The sequence below is a fragment of the Otolemur garnettii genome, unplaced genomic scaffold, assembly GCF_000181295.1.
Source record: "Otolemur garnettii isolate 467f Iridium unplaced genomic scaffold, OtoGar3 scaffold00007, whole genome shotgun sequence".
NCBI lineage: Eukaryota > Metazoa > Chordata > Mammalia > Primates > Galagidae > Otolemur > Otolemur garnettii.
The window spans coordinates 30,027,686-30,048,178 of NW_003852402.1; the positions used below are offsets into that span (position 1 = coordinate 30,027,686).

Genomic DNA, 20,493 nt, shown 5'->3' on the forward strand with positions numbered 1-20,493 from the left:
AGTCCAGTGAAGGTCCAGCTTCTTGCCCTTTGGGAGCTTGTAGTCCAGTGAAGGTCCAGCTTCTTGCCCTTTGGGAGCTTGTAGTCCAGTGAAGGCGCATGGAGTTCATCAGCAGAGGTGTTCACGTTTGTGGACCTCTCGGTGTGACTGACACACAGAACCTCAAAGTGGGAGGTGTGAGGGTGCCTCTGACCTGTTCCTCCTTCATGAATCCCAGTTATATATCCTAGTTCAGCCATGGAGAACTCCGCCTCTTGGAAGGCAGCCCGCTCCATTTCGAGGCGACTTTGATTCCTAAAGTGCTCTTCCCTTTAATAAAACTCAGGAGCTAGAAGGTACTACTAGTATTCCTGGAGGTGAACTAGCAAAGAATCTAACCGGGTCACCCTCTCGGCACATTTTCTTCATAGAGAGGACTGTAGGCATTCACTTACTAAGAATTTCTGGCTCTATTTAATTTATATGGGAGCAGATTGTGCCACAATGCAGTAAAATACTGTTAGTTACATCAGAGTTTTCCACCTTGTAGAAGGGCAGGAATTTTTCTATGACAGGTGCTGATTCTTTCCATGTGATTAATTTTTTCTGAGCAATTCCAGTTTCAAATGGAGAAAGCAGATTGCATTTTCATAGGTAAACAATTTCCTATCTACACTAGGTGGCAGTAGATAAGAGAGAATGAAATGTCTGCAAACAGTCTCTTTGGACAGCAAGCCTGGGACTGAAGGGAAAACCGGTCACCCTCAGCTCTTATCTTTGCCTCAACTCCAGACTCAGAGCTACCTGGAGGAGGCTTCTCTGCAAAGGTTTTGGCGGCTGAGCTGACAGCTCGTTCTCCTGCAGGGTATCCCTCTGTAATACTAGGCAATTACTAGGGGTGTGCACATCACCCTTTAACACACTGGCTGGGTCATTATAAAGTGTTCTTACATTTCTAAAACTAGAGCTATGCCCATCAAGCGTGCTAAGTGCTTTCAAAACCATTGCAGTCCTCTGATCATAGCTCAGCCTGACTGTTGCTGTGGGGTCCTCACTTCCCTCCCTAATTTATTCTTGATACTTGGCGTGTCTCTGTCAGATTTCTCTTTCTAAAGCACATTTTAGCCTCTAATTTTTTTTTCTGCTTTGCCAAATCCCTTCGCCCTTCACCATTTGTCTCTTGCCAACCTCTCAGTCTCTTCTTTCTACCCCTGTGTGAAAGTATCATGTCAGCGTTCTGCTATGCTGAGGGATGCTCTCTAACTCACCTCTGTTTTTATTTTCTAGACCTCTTTTTAAGGAGCCATTGTAAGCTGTTTCCTGCCTAGGAACCCTTTCTCACTAGCTGAGTGCCCACTTTCTTCTTTGAGGTTCTTTGATACCCTTCTTGTCAGCACTGATCGTCTCATAGAAAGTTCTGCTGTCTGTGTTGTCCTTGACTGACTTCTTCATGTTCATGATGTTTGAATTTGGGGGGAATCTTTTTGAATTTTGAACACCTCCCTCCAAGCTAGTTACCGCTCTAAGTAATAATTCCCTTGCTCTTGCTTTTCTTTGTAATTTTAGTATATGTACTTGATTAAATATTACTTAGTTTCAAATGATTTTGAACTTAACATAAATGGAATCGTTGAATATCTTTTGTAACTTTTGTTTTCATTGCTTAAGTTTTTTAGAGACAGGGTCTTACTCAGTCACCTAGGCTGGAGTGCAGGGGTGCAATTATAATTCACTGAACCTTAAACTCGTGGGCTCAAGCAGTCTCCCCACTCAGCCTCCCAGGAAGCTGAGACTATAGGCACACATACCATCTCTGTCTAGGTTTTTGTATATTTTGTGGAGATGAGGTCTCACTATATTACTGAGGCTGGTCTTGAACTCCCGACCTCAGGCAATCTTCCTCAGCCTCCCAAAGTGCTAGGATTATAGGCAGGAGCCACTGCCCTCAAACTACTTTTTTGTTTTACAATAAAATCTTGAGTTCACCCTCACATTAAACTGAAATTTTAAAAAATAATAAAAAATAAAATCCTGAGTTGATACATTCAGATGCTGTTGAACACAGTGATAGCTCATTCACCTCCCCTGCTCTATGGTTTTCTAATGAATTTATCACAGTGATAATTCCCACAGTCTCTTTTATTGTTAATAAACGTTTGGGGTATTTGTAATTGTTTTTTGGCCATTGCAAACAGTGCTGACAATTCTGCTTTAAACAATGTTGGCATCATCGAGCTTTCCAGTTTTTCCAGCCTAATACGCAGTAAGTGGTAGTTTGTGTTGTTTTTACTTTTGTCTTTACTAAGGTTTATAAACACCTTTTCATATGCTGATTATTGGGTTCTTCATTTCTATAATTTAGGTCGGTGTTGCTGCCCTTTTCACATTGATTTATAGGTTTAGTGGCCTTTTCTGTTTTCAACATCGTAATATCTCCTCCTGTTCCGTCATCTGATTGTTAACTTTGTGCCCGTTGTTAAACAGAAATCCTGACTTTTGGTGTCATTAGATACACCAGTTTGGGGGGTTTTGTTTTATTTTGTTTTGCCTCATGGTTTTGCTTTTGCCATATTTGTTTAAGATAATTTTTTCAGCCTCTGTTTGCGAAGATATTCTTATATACTTCTATTAACTTTATAGAGTTTTAATATAACATTTAGGTTTCTAAATGCCCATCTCTGTATATAGGATCAGACAGGAATCTACATAATGAGACAGTTTTTCAACTATAGATGATCTTTCCTATGCTGTTTGTGTTGTTATTTTTCTTTTATATTTATTTTTCATATATATATATATAGCACTCTGCTTCTTGGCTCCTTATTATATAGTTTTCTATTTATTTGAGCCTTATTTAATAACATGCTTTGTTTCCTGTAAGGTCTTAAACATCTTCGTATGTTTATTCTGATGTATTTAAAAATTTTTCAGAGAGGGCCAGGCACGGTGGCTCATACCTATAATCCTAGCACTCTGGGAGGCCAAGGCGGCTGGATTGCCTGAGCTCACTGGTTTGAGACCAGCCTGAGCAAGAGCATGACCCTGTCTCTAAAAATAGCCAGGCATTGTGACGGACACCTGTAGTCCCAGTTATTTGGGAGGCTGAGGCAAGAGAATCACTTGAGCCCAACAGTTTAAGGTTTCTGTGAGCTGTGATGCCATGGCATGCTACCAAGGGTGACAGAGTAAAACTCTGTCTCAAAAAAAATAAAAATAGAAAACGTTTAGAGTATTATAAATAGTGTCTTTTAAAAATTTATATTTCCTAATTGTGTGCTAGAATGCAGAAATGTATTTGCTTTTGCATATTGATTTTGGATCTGGAAATCTTATTAAGTTTTCTTTCTTATTCTAATTATTTAGCAATATATTCTCTTGGGATTTCTTAATAGATAATTATATTACATATGAATGACAATGTTATTTCTTTCTTTCTAATTCTTACATCTTAACATCTTTTATTTCCTTTTCTTATGTTACTGAACTGGCTAGGATTTTTTTCTGCATCTTTTGAGGTGGGTTGTTTTATTTTATTTTTAATATCCTTCTGCAGATAAATTTTATTGGTTTTCTATAATGAAAACAGTCCTTTTATTTCTTGGATAAATTCAACTTTGTCATAACGATTTTTACATTGATGGGATTGGTTAGGCTCATATTTTACTAAAAATTTTAGTGTCCACATTAAAGATATACCAATATATTTTAATTTTAGAATTTATTAGGAAGTGTCCTCTAGGATTTTACCAATAGCATTTGGTTTCTCATCTTATAAAAATCTCATACTAACTTTTCTTATGTGTACACACAGATTAATCCAAAGCTTGAGGTAATCGATATGCAGAGCTCTACTCCCCCTGTTGTGGATATCTGTTCTTTTGATTCTACCACAGTAAGTTTTTTTTTTAAATTTAAGTATTTATTGGGGAGGGGATAAAATGTGGTCTGAGCAGCCTGACATTTTAGTCCAAAAAGAACCTCATGCAAGTCACCTTTACAATGTACCTGAATGGCCACAAGGGGGAGCAGCTCCAGCAAAGAACCCTGAGCTCAACCTAAGCCGGGCTCGCTGCCTCCTCTATGGAAGATGCCACCAGGGGACGTTTCAACTGCTGTCTTGGGACACCATTCCCTACTGTGTTATTTGTCTTTCAGAGGTGCTAAACTAAACTAGTCTTCTCCTTGGAAGCTATAGGAAAAGCAGCTACTTCCCTTTGTTAATCTCTCTTGATGGATTATCTTGAAATTCAGAAGTATTTCTAATACTTGCAATTGTTTATAAAATACTCCTATCAGCATTCTTGCATTAATAACTTACTTAATGGAGTTAGAAATTAACTAGACATCTTAAATTGTACCTCACTGCTTGGTTTGTAGTAGGTATTCAATACATTTATATTCAGTGAATCACTCAAAGTGCAAGTTGAAACTCACTTGGGTTTTTCTCCCTATACTGAGAGGGAGCAAGAGAAAGGTGGTTTGTGAGCTGTGTTGCCTCCTTGTGAGGTAGAGTCAAACTGAGCAAGCCTTACCTAGAAAACAGTACAGATTATTAAAAATGTTGGTCCACTTTTTGGGATTCACTCTCTGCTTGCCAGGCTTTGCAAAGCCTGGTGCCCTGAGGAATCCAGACAGTCTCCACCTCCACCAGTGCTGTGGAGGTGGCCATGACTGCCACTGAACATACACTGGCTGTCACAGAGGCGTACAGGCAACAGGATATCTGTCCTTCCATGGTGATCCAGGCCATTGGTGATCCATTGCCAAAGTCAATTAATCTACATTACAGAACTCTAACTCAGGGAACATGGGGTACGTGGGACTTTGAGAGGACAAGTCCATATAACAAATGTGACATTTAACAGTTGTGCTACAAAACAGAACGATAGAAGTGAGAGTGCAGCACTCGACCGGCAGAGACCTCACAGACCACCAAAGCTTGTAGGAAAGGTCTTCATTGGAGAGGGAGGGATGCTGGAGAGCGGCACCAAGGAGGAGGGAGGAGAGAAGAGAGAAGGGGAGAGAGAGGAGGAGAGAGAGGAGAGGAGGAGGGACTGAAAGGAAAGTGCCCCCTTATATAGGTTCAGCTAGGGGAAGTCTCAGAATGGTGATGGGATGGTAGACTAGCCAGTAAGGAGTTACTGCTCTGGTAGGAAGAGCCATTAGGGGCAGGCCATAAGTTTGACATTTTCAGTGGGTAATTGGGACAGGGAGATGAGGCAGGTTTTATGATTGGGAGATAAGGTGTTTAACGGGCAACTCCTTTTTGAAGGAGCTGTAACTTTAAGGTGAGACAGCTAGTTTTGGTCTATTTGAAAGCAGGAAGGGGCTTTCTGGGGAAGGGGCTTTTCTGGAGCAGTTACCTAACAAGAAGAGTGCAATTATTATCCAGATAAGGGAAAATAGGAGGTTGAATTATATGAACTTGTCATTTTGTAGGTAGAAACCATCTAATATTGGTGACTTTGATTCCACCCCATATATATGCATTAAAAGACAGACTCCACTGTTACTTTAAGTCGTGTACTTGATACTACATAAAAATAAGGGAAGCAAACAGGAAATCAAAATTTTGTTTGCTATAAATTGGTTTGGGATTGTGCTAATGAAGCCCCATCTAGACAGTTTATCAATCTGTAAAGGAGTCGCTTGGCTCCAGGCAAGGTGTAGGGACTTTGTTTTACTGATGTATTCAGAAGGTACAGAGATGCATAAAGCATTTAGATTTTTAAAAAGAGTATCTCTAAAAAGCTTTCCTTTAAAATTTTAATGTATACATCTTTCTTTTAGCTCAATAAGAAATAATTTGTTAGAAAACTAAAATTACTTTTTAAGCTATCTGCTTTCTAATGAATTCAGTAGTCAGTAATTCTCAATCAATAGCCTGCTTCATACATGGACTGTTTCTCTCTTTTGTACAACAGATGAGATATAATTACAAAGTAAATTTGTCTCTGCTTTGGTATGAAGCACAATTGCATTAAATACTTTTCGTGTGCAGGTTGCACGTGATTAGAATTTTAAAACCCAGATAAATAATTGGAAGTGTTGTAAGCAGTGTTAAAAGGTAGTTTTTGGTTTTGCTACTGCACTTACTATTCCTCTGAGGGGTGGTTTGGTTGGTTTTGTAGACCAGAAAGAAGTTTCCTTGGAAATTTATTTTAGCAAGATGGAGCATAGAAAGATAACTCTTTAAACTTTAATTTGTCAAATTTCTTAGCAGAATAAAAGATTTATTGTGGTATAAGAAATAGTTAGCTTCTATTCCTACTTTCATGTGATTTAATTATACTCAGGATAATTTGTAAACTTAAACACACTGATATCTATGCTCCGATGTCTTCTTACTACGGAGAAGAAATTATGGCATTTAGTGTAACAGTTGGTATCTTTGTGGATTGCACATGTGACTCTAATGCCAGAGGGGAAATTTGATACAATTTGGGGGATGAAGAATAAGCTGTTACCAATCTGAATTTTTAAAGTTTGGTTAAAAAGAAAAAGTTTCTGTAAAGAAACATAATGGCTGTCATATGGATATGGTTTAAAAATTTTGATCTCAAATTCCTAAATCTTTAGTCTGATTAAATTAAATCATTTATTATATACTGATTTTTCTAAAGATTATTTAATTTAAGATTCCATGTGCATCTTTTAATGTCTTCATTGATTTAGTTAGAACTAGACCAGGGTTATGTTGTCAAAATTAACCAGGGCGATTAGCATTTGTATTGCCATCTGATGTGGCTACATGGAATGTTCCAGACTGCTTCCACCTCTAGCAAAAAAAAAAAAAAAAAGCAAGACAGGAATTTCTCTTCTGTATCTTAATATAAAAAGAGGTTAGGGTTTTTTTTTTTAACTTACTGTAAATAAAATTTTTATCTTTCATAAATTATAGTCTTATAATTTGATATATTAATTTTATTATTGTTTGTCCTATAAATGAACAGAATGAAGTTGGTAATTTTGATTATAGAAAAACTGGACTCTTCTTAGAGAACTGACATAGTGTTCCCATCCTGGTAGCTATGCAGAACATGAATATAATATGTATACTTTTATTTAGAATTTGGGACATTATTTTCAAGTCAAATTAATTATTTACAATAAACTGAGACTTTGCAATGACATTATAGAACAAAATCCAAGGGTCTGCGATATTTTCTTGTTGCATGAGTCAAAATAGTTAAAGACATAATACATAAGGCATTATGTGAGATGCCAATGGGGGTGTCGATCCAGCTGCCCAAACCTAAGAATTATATAACATAGCCAGATAGAAATAACTAGATAAGAAATAAATGTCAGGTTCAATACACTAGATGCCAACTGTACGTGACAGTCAGTGAAAACCTGTTAATGGGAATATTCAGAAGAGATTAATGGGCCAGAGGAAATAGATTTCTCCAGAAGAAGACCTTTGACTAGTTCTTGATCTAACCAAAGCTGGGAAGCATTTTGATGGGGGCATTCCAGGTAGAGAAAGCAAGGTACAAGTAAATGTCTCAAGAGAATATAAAAATTCTGTGCCCTGGTAATAAAGGTGCATAAAAGCACATCAATCTAATTTTAAGTCTTTAAATTGTCTAACTCAAAGGATGGCAGATGTGGAATAATCCAGAGAGGATAGCCTCTCCCATACGTAGATGTCTCTCTGTGCCACTCACCATCCTTGGCTTTAGAGAAAGTGAATAGCAACAACATAAAATACCCGCCCCAGAGAAGCCTACACTCTACATTCTGGTTAGAGAGGCAGGTAGTTTACAGATTAAAAACAGGAAACTTGGTATTTTGAGACCAGTAGTCTGCCATTTTTCCTCTTTTGCCAGCAGAGTAATAAATCTCCCTTTCGTTCATCTTCTGAATTAAAAAACAAACAAATAAATGACAGTGGAGCCTCCATAGTTGACCGCCTCCCTACATCAACTATCTCCTTCAGTCCACCTGATTTTCATAGACCAGACATGCACTGCGTGTACTTATCAGCACAGTAGTTGCTTACGTTGACCATCTCTGTATGTTGACCAGTCTGTGACAGGCTGTTGGGTGGTGAATGTACCTTCTACTGTATATAGTATGGTGGATGCAAGAGTGAAAAATACACTGACAGCGCATAGAAAGAGGGCTGCAATTTTAGGTAGTATGGCCTGGACAGCAGTCACATGACAGGTAATATTTAAGTAAAGAACTAAAATTAAAGGAATGAAGGAAATAAGTCCTGTGAATCTCTGGGAAGGGTTTTCCAGGCAAGTGGGAGCAGTGCTAGAAGGCCAGGTTATGGGGGACGTGGGAGCCACTAGAGGGTTTCCAGCAGAGGAGGGACGTGACCTGACTTCCCTCTTAACAGGATCACTCCAGCTGCTGCATGAGAATAAGCTAAGGGTGGTGACTAGGGGAGAACGGAGACTAATAATGAGAAAGCCAATGAAACAATCAGACAGGCGGCAGTGCTGGCTTGGCCCAGAGGGTAGCAGAGGAGGTGGTGATAAGCAAATTCTAGATGTATGTGAAGGCAGAGCCAGAGGATTTCCTGACAGACCGAATGTCAGTGTTGGGGACACTATCGGCTTTCCCTGGGGACAGTGCGGTATAGTGCTGAGCACTCTCAGGCTATCTCCTGGCTCTGCAGCATTTTGGCAGAGGAGCTGCTGAGAGAAAAAGAATCGTGGTTTTCCTGACTGCTGTTTGAAGATCACGAAAGCGATCGGGGGAATCGGTGCAACAGATACTTTGTTGTTTCCAGGACTTTGGGAAGCACACTCCTCCTTACTAAATGTCGCTTGGATTTTCGTTTTCCAGCAGAGTGCATTGTGTTCTGTTTGGGAAGTTTTTTTTTATATATATATATCAGCGTATTTTTAAAAAGTAAAAGTTCACACACTTTCAGGGAGGCTGTCATATGGTATATGGTATCTGAAAAATATTCCTGTTCTGACAGAATACACAGCCACACAGAGTAAAGTTGCAGATACGGAGAGCAGATCTCCGTGAGTGTTGTGGCAACAGTTCATCCTGGTTACTAGACAACATTGCGTAACTAGTTCAGATTTATTTTAGTTCCCAACTGCTTATGTAAGCAAAGGTTTGGAAAGACGAAAAGAACACAGTGTATGCAAACCGAAATGTCTCAGAACTAAAATGTGTAACTTTGAAAGTGTAAAGTGGTCCCAGGGATTTAAAGCTTTGAAACTTTGTAGCAGTTTCTATCGTGGCATTCGATTTGGAAGCTTAGTCCCTACGAATCCTGTAAGTAGGTCTGTAACTTTGTGGCTGCCTCCTAAGCTTTTATTCGTGCCATTTGTGTGGTATCACTGGGCATTGGCTCAGTGGCCCTGCAGGGTCTTTCTTCTTCCCCTGCTCTAAGGGTTTGAAGAGAAATAAAACTAGACATTTATAGGATCCTGGCTGGTGGACTTTGTAGCAAGTGCCTTGCCCAATTTATCCCTTTTTTATAAGAGGTTTTTAGTCTTCACTTCAAATGATTGCAAGTATGTCGAGTGAGACGCATTAATTTTTTAATCTCAAGAAGTTAAGTGTTAAACTGCAAGATGCTTAATTGGAGTAAAAGGAATTTTTATGAAGTTTGAGAAATAATTTTAAAATACTCCATTTCCAAATGGAAAGAAGTAAGGTAATTAAACGGTCAAAGACATTTAAAAAATAGGACATAAATGATAACTAACAGATGTAAATGAAAAAAAAAACATTTTCACAGATCTCTTGCTATTTAGAAACAGAAAGTGCATTTATATTTTCTCAGATACAATCTGTAAAATAGATAGAAGAGAAAATATTAGAAATGGGAAACAGACTATTTCCAAATTAGTTGTTGGATCCTGGCTTTTGAAGTACATTGTGACCCATATGTTATGAAAACTAATAACAGTTGTGGGTGGCGCGTGTGGCTTAGTGAGTAGGGCGCCGGCCCCATATACCGAGAGTGTTGGGGTTGAACCCAGCCCCTGCCAAACTGCAACAACAACAACAACAAAAATAGCTAGGCATTGTAACAGGCGCCTGTGGTCCCAGCTACTCGGGAGGCTGAGGCAAGAGAATTGCCTAAGCCCAAGAGCTGAAGGTTGCTGTGAGCTGTGACTCCACAGCACTCTACTGAGCGTGACAAAGTGAGACTCTGTCTCATTAAAAAAAAAAGCAAAAACTAATAACAACTGTGAATGTGATGGCTGACTTTTTTAAAATACTGTGTAGACCTGGATAGCTATAAAATTTACTAAGAATCACTGTTAGAAGAGATTAATAGTGGAACAGAAGCTTCTTCTTTTCTCTAAATAAAATAGGCTTTTTAATAAAAATTGTAATAATCACTAAGTTCAAACTGTTTAAGATATACTGACAAGTTTACTAATTTGAACTTCTTTCCCTTAATTTTCAAAGCCACAGAGAAAGAAAAATTGATAAATTCACCAAAACGTTTATACTAATTTAAACTTTTTAAAATAGTCCTAGTTAAGTAATGCTTCATGTAGTGAAACTGGTCCTTTTTCTTTTTCCTGTTTGACAAAAGTGATTTAGGACATAAACTTTTTATATGAAATGTGTAAAAAAAAAAAGAAAAGTATAAAAAAAGGATGAAACTCTACCTCTACAAAAGGATTTTATAAAACATGCTATTTGGGAGCCCAACAGAGTAAATTTCCATTAGAAAATCAGCGCATTTCTGGGAACTGTTAAGTGCTGAAGTTCCAGGTTTTATTTTCTGCTTTCCAACTTCCTGAGCTGGAGTATTTCTAAACTGTCTTCTGGCCGCTGCAGTAATATCACTGTCCCAGGCCTGGGAATCCACGTCGCATCCCCAGTTCCCACAGCTGAGGCTGAGGCATGTGGACAATGCCCGACAGCGCTCAGCCCACACATCCAGCAACAACTGGTTCCTTCCTCTTCCTGGGGAAGAGGAACATCCTCTGAGATGAGAAGAAATGCAGCCCGAGGAATGCAAGGGCAGCAGAGAGCTGCTCACACAGGAAATCGCTGTGTCCGCACGCTGAAGGGCCTGTCTCCTGGCCTGGCAGCCCGCAACGAGCTTCCTGCCAACCCAGGGGATACTTTACCATGGAGCTGAATGCCACCTGTGGGCCAGTTGCAGTTTCAGGGAAAAGAGCAAACTTAGCTTTCCGATGCCCCATACTCGGCACCCATCCGGTTTGCAGTTATTCGGTGCCTCCTAGTGAAGCGTTGCCCCTCTCTTTAGCCACCTGACAGTTAATTATTTGGTGGGCATAGTCAGCAAGTTTGCCTCAGTAAATTTTTCAGTTGATTCTTTGTGACTTTATGACATCGAGTTATGTAAAATATGTCAGGGCTTCGGTGAGATTGAAAACTCCATCCTCTTAGTGAGCCGTCCGTTACGCCCGGTGTTGGCCGGTTCTTTCTGTGTCCTTCAGTTTATTTGCTTTGACTTTCTAAGACAGGCATCGGTGGAAGTTGTCTTACTCTACAGAACCACACACCCTCACCCGTAAGTGAAACCATGTTGATTTCAATCAGCCAACAAACCCCTATCACTGGCTTTCAGATTGACTTGAATTTACTTTTAAGATTGAAGAATGTTGAAATATAATCTGATTTCCTGTTTGTTTTTTTTCTCTAATTCCTCCAGTTAACTTTTTAAAAACAGTAAATTCTTGTTTTTCTTTTGCTCGGGGTAACGATGGCCACTACAAAGCTCAGTTTTTATATCATATGTACATTTTAAACAGCTTCCCAAATCACTACAGAATTTTTATGGGCTTCAGTGTTTATGGTGGTAAGATTCTTTTACTTTTCATGTATTTATTTGGGTTATTTTGCTGAAGTACATAAGAGTTATTGTTTGTTTTAAGTGGAAGAGGAGATGGGGAAGGAATGCCTGGCATTTCCTTTCCTTTCCAGAACGTCTCTTTAATGAACATTCCTTTCTTCTCTTTAGGAACAAACCATCTCAGCTCAGCAGAGGCCTCTACACGTCTAATTCCTAACAGTCCAATCCCTTTCCTTTGTTCCCTGGCCCTAGCGAGGTAGTTGTCTCATGTGTTTACTATCTCTTCTGACCCCAGAGCTCTTTCCACATTTGCCACCTTCCAAATGTGTTTAGCCGGTTCCCTGTGTTAAATTCTTTCTGTGAAAATAACTGCCAGGCTCTCTATTTTCCTGCTGGATTCTGAATGATACAAATTATCCTAAAGAAGTAAGAAGATTTCTGTTCAATGATGCTGATTCCAGCATTGTTGCTGTTAACAAAAAAGGACAAAAACCAAATGTTTTTTAACATTTAGTTAAATAAAAGTAGAGGACAGCAGTTCTCAACCTGTGGGTCGTGACCCACAGGAACTGTATTAAAGACCCAGGGCATTAAGAAGGTTGAGAACCACCGGTATAGGATATCAACAGATGGGATATTAGATAGTCATTCTATGTTTAATGACAACTAAATGAAGGTGTGTGATTCTGGATCCTGGACTTGTAGAAAAATCGCTCAGCAGGACATTATTAAGACACTTGACAAAAATTGAATGTAGACTATTAGACAGCAGGATCATTGCTAGATTTCCTGATTGGATAACCACACTGTGGTTATGTAAGAGAAAGGTCTTACCCTAGGACATACCCACAGCAGTAACTGAGGTAGGGAGCATTTGCAATTTCTCTCAAAAGATTCAGAAACTTGGCTCAGTGCCTGTGGCTCAAGGGGCTAAGGCACCTGCCACATACACCAAAGGTGGCGGGTTCGAATCCAGCCCAGGCCCGCCAAACAACAATGACGGCTGCAACCAAAAATTAGCTGGGTGTAGTGGCGGGCTACTTGGGAGGCTGAGGCAGGAGACTCGCTTGAGCCCAGGAGTTGGAGGTTGCTGTGAGCTGTGATGCCATGGCACTCTACCCAGGGGGACAGCTTGAGGCTCTGTCTCAAAAAAAAAAAAAAAAAAGATTCAGAAACTTTCTCATATCATATGAGAAAAAGGATGTAACAGACAATGTGATTCTAATTTTGTACAGGGGAAAATGTGTTTATCCATTGAACCGAGTTCCTTCTGAAGTTCTTATATGTATCATAGACATACTAACACAGACATACGAACCGAGGCACTGGAATTTCCCCAAGTTATACAGCCAGTCAATAACAAAGTAGGCTTTTGAACTTTATCTAGCTTTAGAGTGTGTTCTTTTAAATACTGTGTAGTGGGTTTCTTAGTTCTTGGAGAAGAGGCCTTTTCTTCTAGCCTCAGGAACTTGGAGGATGAGCCCTAAGAGTTTGGGCCCAGCCCTCACAGGGGCACTGGCCAGCTGGGGTACCATATCCCTGAGGGTTAAGAACTGGTCCTGGGAAGAGGCTGACAGGAACAGCAGACAGGGAGGAGGAGTGTCTGGTCTCCCTCACCTCCGTCTCCTTCTCACGCCTCCCTTCAGCCTGACAGGGAACCAACTGGCAGGGGAAAGCTAGTTTTCAGAGCACCAGTATCAGCATCACAAAACAGAGTTTCAAAGGATGGATTTGGAAATAAGAGATGCGTTCTGTAAGAGGAATTATTGGATTAAAGAATATGAACTTTTTAAAAAAAAAAAAAAAGCTTTATCAGGTGAAGTCCACTCTAGAATATGTTTACAAATTCAGGTTTTCACTAGTACTATATATTTTATTTCCTATATTTTTAAATACAGTAGGTATTATGTTTATTTCTTAATTATTTAGTATCTTAAAAGCCTTAAAATTGTTGATAAGGAAGAAATGTTATCCAGTTATAATAATTTTATTTTTCTGTGGTTTATGAGCTTTCATTTATTTTCATGATTACCATTCATTCATATTTCTGAGAATGGCATGTGTGAATGCTTTAGCGAATTTCCTATTGTTTTGTTCATTTGGGAATTGATGCTTAAGTCATTATAAGACTACATATGCTACAAGTTTGTTTTCCTTGCTTATCATTTCCCCTTGAATTTTATTTCTGATTGTTGATGGGTGTACCTGCATCGACTTTTTGAAAAAAAATTTTTTTGGTTTGGATTCTGGGTGGAAAAAAGACCCTCCTTAATCCCCAGATATATCTTAGCTATTCTTCTTAGTATTTTCTTATTAACAATAAAACCTTAAATTCAAGATGTACATATTTAATTATGAGGTACAGATTTATAATTAGCAAATTGCCCTCGATTTGTATAGTATTTTTCTTTACGGATTTTACTTACCTTCATTAAACATTAAATTCTTATTTATTTGTGTCTAGTTAGAGATTTCCTTATCTGTCTTACTGATCTGTTTTCTTGATCCATTATGATCCCATTTTAATTTTTGTAGATATAGAATATTTCTTTTTCTTTCTTTCTTTGTTTTTTTTTTTTGAGGCAGAGTCTTACTACATCACCCTTGGTAGAGTACTGTACCATCACAGCTCACAGCAACCTCCAACTCTTGGGCTTAAGCAATTCTCTTGCCTCAGCCTCCCAAGTAGCTGGGACTACAGGTGCCCACCACAACACCCGGCTATATTTTTGTTGTAATCGTCATTGTTGTCTGGTAGACCCAGGCTGGCTTTGAACCTGCCAGTTCCAGTGTATGGCTGACACCCTAGCCGCTGAGCTATAGGCACTGAGCCAGATATAGAATAGTTCTTTAAAATGTAGTGCAGTGTTTTTTCTTCCAAAGTTTCTTTGATAGTCTCATGACTTATTCGCATGATTTTTAAAATCAATTCTGTCAGTTTCCAAACCTCATCCCATTGGAGGATTGATTGGCCTTGCATTAGACTTACTGAAATAATCTGAGGAGAATTGCCAACTTTGGCATCTTGGGTTCCTCATTTAGGAACAAGACTTTTTTCCTTTCATTTATTTCTTTAATTGGCAAATAAAATTGTACATATTATGTACAACATATTTTGAGGTATATAAATGTGGAATGGTTAAATCTAGCAAATTTACAAACGTGTCACCTCAGAGTCTCACTGAATCAAATTTAGGAGCATTCTTAAATTATATGCCTTTGGTTCCCATAAAAATAGCCGCCATTTTTCATGTACTACTAAGCGTTTTACCTCCTTACTAAACATGCACAGAGATTGAGTCCACAAATTGTTCAAACAGAAGTTAGGTAACTTGCCCAACATCACACACGTAGGAGGTGATAAAGGCAAGCGAGGCCTGGGTTAGAGCAGGGTCAGAGCGGAGACGCAGAACCCCCACCCCGTACTACCTCCCCAAACCACAGGCCTTGGCACTCAGAAGCCTGGTTACCTTAACTATCGTCAGAGGGTTTAACCTAAGTAAATGTTTCTCACTGTAGTACAGTAGCCAGAAAGGCCTGATCAGTATATCTGATTGGGAATGGGGGAGAGGGCATGGATAAAAAGAAGAAAGAAAGAAAAGGATAAAAAATAAAAAAGATCCTCCAGTTTGGGAGCAGGTGGGGAAATGGGCCCCAGAGTGAATGTTTGTCAGCAACGGGGTGTGGAGGCAACTTTGAAATTTTACATAATGCCTATTCCCGCTTGCCAAGAATGTAAATCCTTGGCATGTGCCAGACTTCAGGGAGCACAAATCCTTAGTGTTTCATGTTTCCGACACACGTATCTCTTACTGATTACCCAGGTGTGCCCTATGGTGTGCTCATCAGAGGTTGTTCAAGCCTCATTGTGTGGCTGTTGCTTCCTAATATGAGGAATTATTTGATCTGTCAGTATCCTTAAATCTCTTTCTAATGATGTGATGGCTCTACCTTCCTTGGCAGGGCCTTGTTGTCACTGCTCTCTCTAGGCCCCCACCCTTGCCCTGTCACTAGTTTTCATTTTTTGACTTGTTTGTGTTTTAAGAAAGGATGTTCATGGTGGCAAGAACCACATGTATGGAAGTTTCCACTGGAGTTGTTAGGCTGCTCGTTCTGCTGTGTGCGAGTATTTCCTTTTGGAATAAATGATAGCATCAGTGTTAGTTAGTGTGATATAGGGTGTTTTTCTACCAAGCCTAAGCCCATAATATTTTGTTCTTTTCCCAGTGATCTGAGGCACTTTCACAACTTTGAGGCCACTCACAAAACCTTTTTTTCTTCTATCTCTTCTTACCTTTTTTTCTCATTTGTTGTTATGATTCCTCGGATCATGAGTATCCGTAGTTCTGAGGGATCCAATCACTCCTTGTTCACAGCTCTCAGACTCAGTTCCCCTCTCTTGGACTGATTATGTCAGTGACTTTCAACCTGTGTGCCATGGCACACTAGAGGATCTTAGATGTGCAGCAAAAAGTTTTAAAGATCATTAATCAAATCATTTTTGAAAGAAGGTCAAGGCACAGTACATACATTCTTTTTGTTGTTGTCGTTTAGTGTGCCACGGAAGTTTAACTATAGGTTCAAGAGTGCCATGAGATGAAAAGGTTGAAAAGTACTGGGTTGTATAATAGAGCTGTGTGTGTGGGTGTCACACCTCGTCCCTGTAGGTAGAACTTGCAAAGGAATTTTGTAGTTCACTCTTGTTTGAAGCTGCAGGTTCCGTTGAAATAGATTTGTGTCCTACTTTGTCTCTAAGGTTGATACTATTTAAAATAAGTTTATTGGCTCGGCGCCTGTGGCTCAAGTGGCTGGGGCGCCAGCCACATGCACCTAGAGTGGTGGGTTCAGATCCAGCCCAGGCCCACTAGGCAATAATGACAGCTGCAACCAAGAAATGGCCAGGCATTGTGGCGGGTGCCTGTGGTCCCAGCTACTTGGGAGGCAGAGGCAGGAGACTCGCTTGGGCCCAGGAGTTGGAGGTTGCTGTGAGCTGTGATGCCACAGCGCTCTACCCAGGGGGATAGCTTGAGGCTCTGTCTCAAAAAAAAATAAAAATAAAAATAAAATAAGTTTATTTTGAATGACATCTGACATCAGATAAAATACCTCACTGAGTAAATGTTATTTGAAATTCAGAAATATATATCTTGAGTATAATAATAGTTCAATAACATTTCAAGATGATAAGTAATCTTCTTTCAAGATGATAAGTAATAATTCTTCATTTTAAACAGAACTAGAAATGCATCATTAAGATAAAGTAAAAAGAGTTGTCTGCTTTGGAAAATTAGTTGACATTTGAAGAATTTGACTATGAAATGTACACTCCCAGATTTGAACTTTTAGAAAATTCTGGTGTACTTTTTATACAATTCAGTACACAGTAAAATTACTGAAAAAATCTAAGATGTTAATTCTGTTTAGAAATTATTTTATTCTTTTGTTTTCTAGAAATCACTTCTCTATTTAGTGTTCTATGAATTATAAACGCAATAAGCATAAGACTGTTTTCCATTGTGGGCACTGAAGTATCAGAGTGTCCCAGCGTCCTCCTCCTCCTCCCCCTGAGAAAGCAATCTCTTTCTGATACACAAGTAAAGGTATGAGAAGTTTCAAGCATATGAGTTTATGTTTAAAAGAAAAAGTTATCATTTTTTTAATTGCGTATACTGATAAGCTTATCGTAGTTTATTTTAAAATTAAACATTTTTTCTCAATTCTATCATTCACCTTAAATGTATTTGAAACTTTTGATTTAGAGAGCAACAGTTTTCTCTAAGATACATTAGTAATATTTAATTAAGCGTTGACATCTATTTCTGGTACTAAGCATTGGTCAATGCTGATGTTATTTTTAAGTATTTATTAGTCAAAGAAAATGGCAGTCACAGATTGACATCCCAAACTATGACCGTGTTTATGAATGTGTTTTGTTTATTTTTAGTTTTTGCTTTCTTACTCTTTCAGGCGGTTCTCCTGGACACAGGGACATTGCTGCCGCCTGTCCTGTATTTTTTGTGGTTACGCTCTTCCATTTTATTCCCCCACTACAACTCATATGCATATGTTCTAGCTGTTCTTTTTTTTTTTTTTTTTTTTGCAGTTTTTGGCCAGGGCTGGGTTTGAACCCGCCACCTCCGGCATATGAGGCCGGCACCCTGCTCCTTTGTGCCACAGGCACCGCCCTGTTCTAGCTGTTCTATCAGGCCATTAACTTATAGAGTTTTTTCTACAGTGTTTTTAGTCACATTTTTCCAACACATAAGTGAAAATGAATTGTATGCAATTTAAGTAGTTTATAAAGAAAAAAAAAGTATGTTGGAAATTCGTGTCTTTTCCTCCAGACTTCACCCCTCCCCAAGCCACTCCTCACACCAGGATGGAAGATTTGGATCTGACCACGATAACTAGGATTTGCTTGTTTTCCTTTGCTTGTGGCCTACCTGGCACAGGGGAACCTAAACTACTGGTAGACTGTACGTGGAGACGAGGACAGCTAACTTTTTCAAGTGGAAAAGCCAGTGCATGTGGAATTAATCAGTCTGACCATAGCTCTGCAGCCCCGGCTGAGTGAATCTCAGCAGAAATGGAAAATTTCTCAGAGGGCAAACCAAAGATGAGCTGGATCTCTGTGCTGAGCTGAGCTCAGGCAATGAATCTTATATCAGGGTCCTGAAGGAAAGTGACTTAACCAAAGTCGGGGCTGGTTCCACAGGCTTTGTGCATTCATTTCACAGAAACTAAGGTGCCAGACCTGAAGTAGGAGCTATGGGAGGAGTGGAGGGAGACATGGGTGTGAGTTACAATGGGGAGCAACAACTGTCATGGACAGTTACTTGGTATGGTGCGAGGGTGAGTTGGGAGCATGTGACTGAGTCTTTAAGGTGGGGGATCAAGAAAGTTTCTCTGAGACTCATTTTGGCTGAAGACTAAACCTTGCTGCTCAAATATTAATGGATGGTCTGGTTGAGCGTCACCTGAATGCTCAGGAGAACGTTCCACCTCAGACCGACCAAATCAGACCCTGCCTTTTGGTACAGTCCCCAGGTGATCTGTGTGTGCCCCACAGTGCTGATGTGAAGCTTCTAGAGGAGAGAGGTGAGAGGTTGGAGGTGCAGGAATGTTCTGGGCAGAAGAACAGTCTGTACAAGAAAAAAAAGAAGCCTTAGCCCAGGGATGGAGTGGGGCAAGGGGCTTTGTGAGCCAGGCCTACTTGTCACGATTTTGCCCTTTGCAGTTTGAAAATAAATAACTAAGCAGACACATGAAAACCAGTTAAGAGAATAAGTCAGCAGTTTAGACACAACTGAAGGCAGCTGGGACCAGGAAGATCTTAGCAGAAATCGAGAGAATGAAATTCACTTAAAAGATGTGTAAGTTGTACAATTGATAGGATTTATACTGAGCAGGAGGGTGAGAAGGGGATTGTCAAGGATAATTCCTGGATTCCTAGCTTGTACAATGATATGCCCCTCACCGAGGTGGCAGATTTCCTAAGGTGGGGACCAAAGTGGCAATCACATATGCCAATGTGGCCATGTTGAGTTTGATGGGCCTTGGAAATGTACAGCAGTCCACACCAGGTTTGCAGTTCTGAAGGCATATCTGGAGCATCAGAGAAAGTTCCAGAGGGGAAATAAGAATGTGTGAGTATTCTGCATGTGTGCCGTAATTGAAGCAGCAGGCTTAAATAAAATTATCTCAGCATATAGAGTCAGAATGGGGTTTAGGACTAGTCCTTGAGGAGTTTTAATAAAATTATCTGATATGTACACCATGGAATACTATGCAGCCATAAAGAAAGATGGGAGACTTTACGTCCTTCATGTTCACATGGATGGAGCTGGACAATGTTCTTCTTAGCAAAGTATCACAAGAATGGAAGAAAAAGTATCCAATGTACACACCCCTATTATGAAATTAATTTAAACCTTTTATATGAAAGCTATAACCTAATAACAGCCTAAGAATACAGGGAGGGGGAAATAGGTGGAGGGAAGGGGATTGGAGGGTTCACTTCTGTGGTTTATCTTACAAGGGTACAAGTGAATCTTTCTAAGAGTAGAATGTGAACGTCTTAACACAATAACTAAGAAAATGACATGAAGGCTATGTTAACCAGTTTGATGGAAGTGTTTCAGATTGTGTGTGAAAACACCACACTGTACCCCAGAAGTACATTAATGTACATAGTTACCATTCAGTAAAAAAAATAGTAAATAAATAAAATAAAATAAAATGGTCTGATGAAAAAGCATCATCTTTTTTTTTTTTTTTTTTTTGAGACAGAACCTCAAGCTGTTGCCCTGGGCAGAGTGCCGTGGCATCACAGCTCACAGCAACCTCCAACTCCCGGGCTCAAGTGAGTCTCCTGCCTCAGCCTCCCAAGTAACTGGGACCACAGGAGCACGCCACAACGCCCGGCCACCTTTCTTGGTTGCAGCCGTCATTGTTGCATGGCAGGCCAGGCTGGATTAGAACCCACCACCTTAGGTGTATGTAAGGGTTAACAGAAATATTAAACTACATTGTAAGAGGAAGTGCTAGCCTAATTCAACCCCCGCGTGAAAAGGCCAGATAAAGAGACCAGTACTGGTAAGAAAACCGGATAGAACTAGCTACATTGTACAAGACTTAGATGGAAATGCAGAGCACAGCGCAGGACCCCTCCCCTCAGGACAGCATAACCCCTTCGCCCTCCCCTCACATTTTAAACCTATCATAGGCCAAAGACTACATTCCTAGCCTTATAT

At 39.7% G+C, this 20,493-nt stretch overlaps 1 protein-coding gene across 4 annotated transcripts in view; it reads left to right on the forward strand.

Annotated features, from left to right (window-relative positions):
* The window catches only part of POC1B (POC1 centriolar protein B), a 102,106-nt gene that overhangs the window by 57,946 nt on the left and 23,667 nt on the right, over positions 1–20,493 (forward strand). For 3 of the 4 annotated variants that reach the window (XM_003783366.3, XM_023509301.1, XM_023509299.1), the window contains one exon: positions 3,791–3,871. The exons of the other annotated variant lie outside the window; for it this stretch is intronic. In XM_003783366.3, the coding sequence (XP_003783414.1) occupies positions 3,791–3,871 (81 nt within the window). The remainder of the gene's footprint in view (positions 1–3,790; positions 3,872–20,493) is intronic. 4 annotated transcript variants of the gene reach the window in all.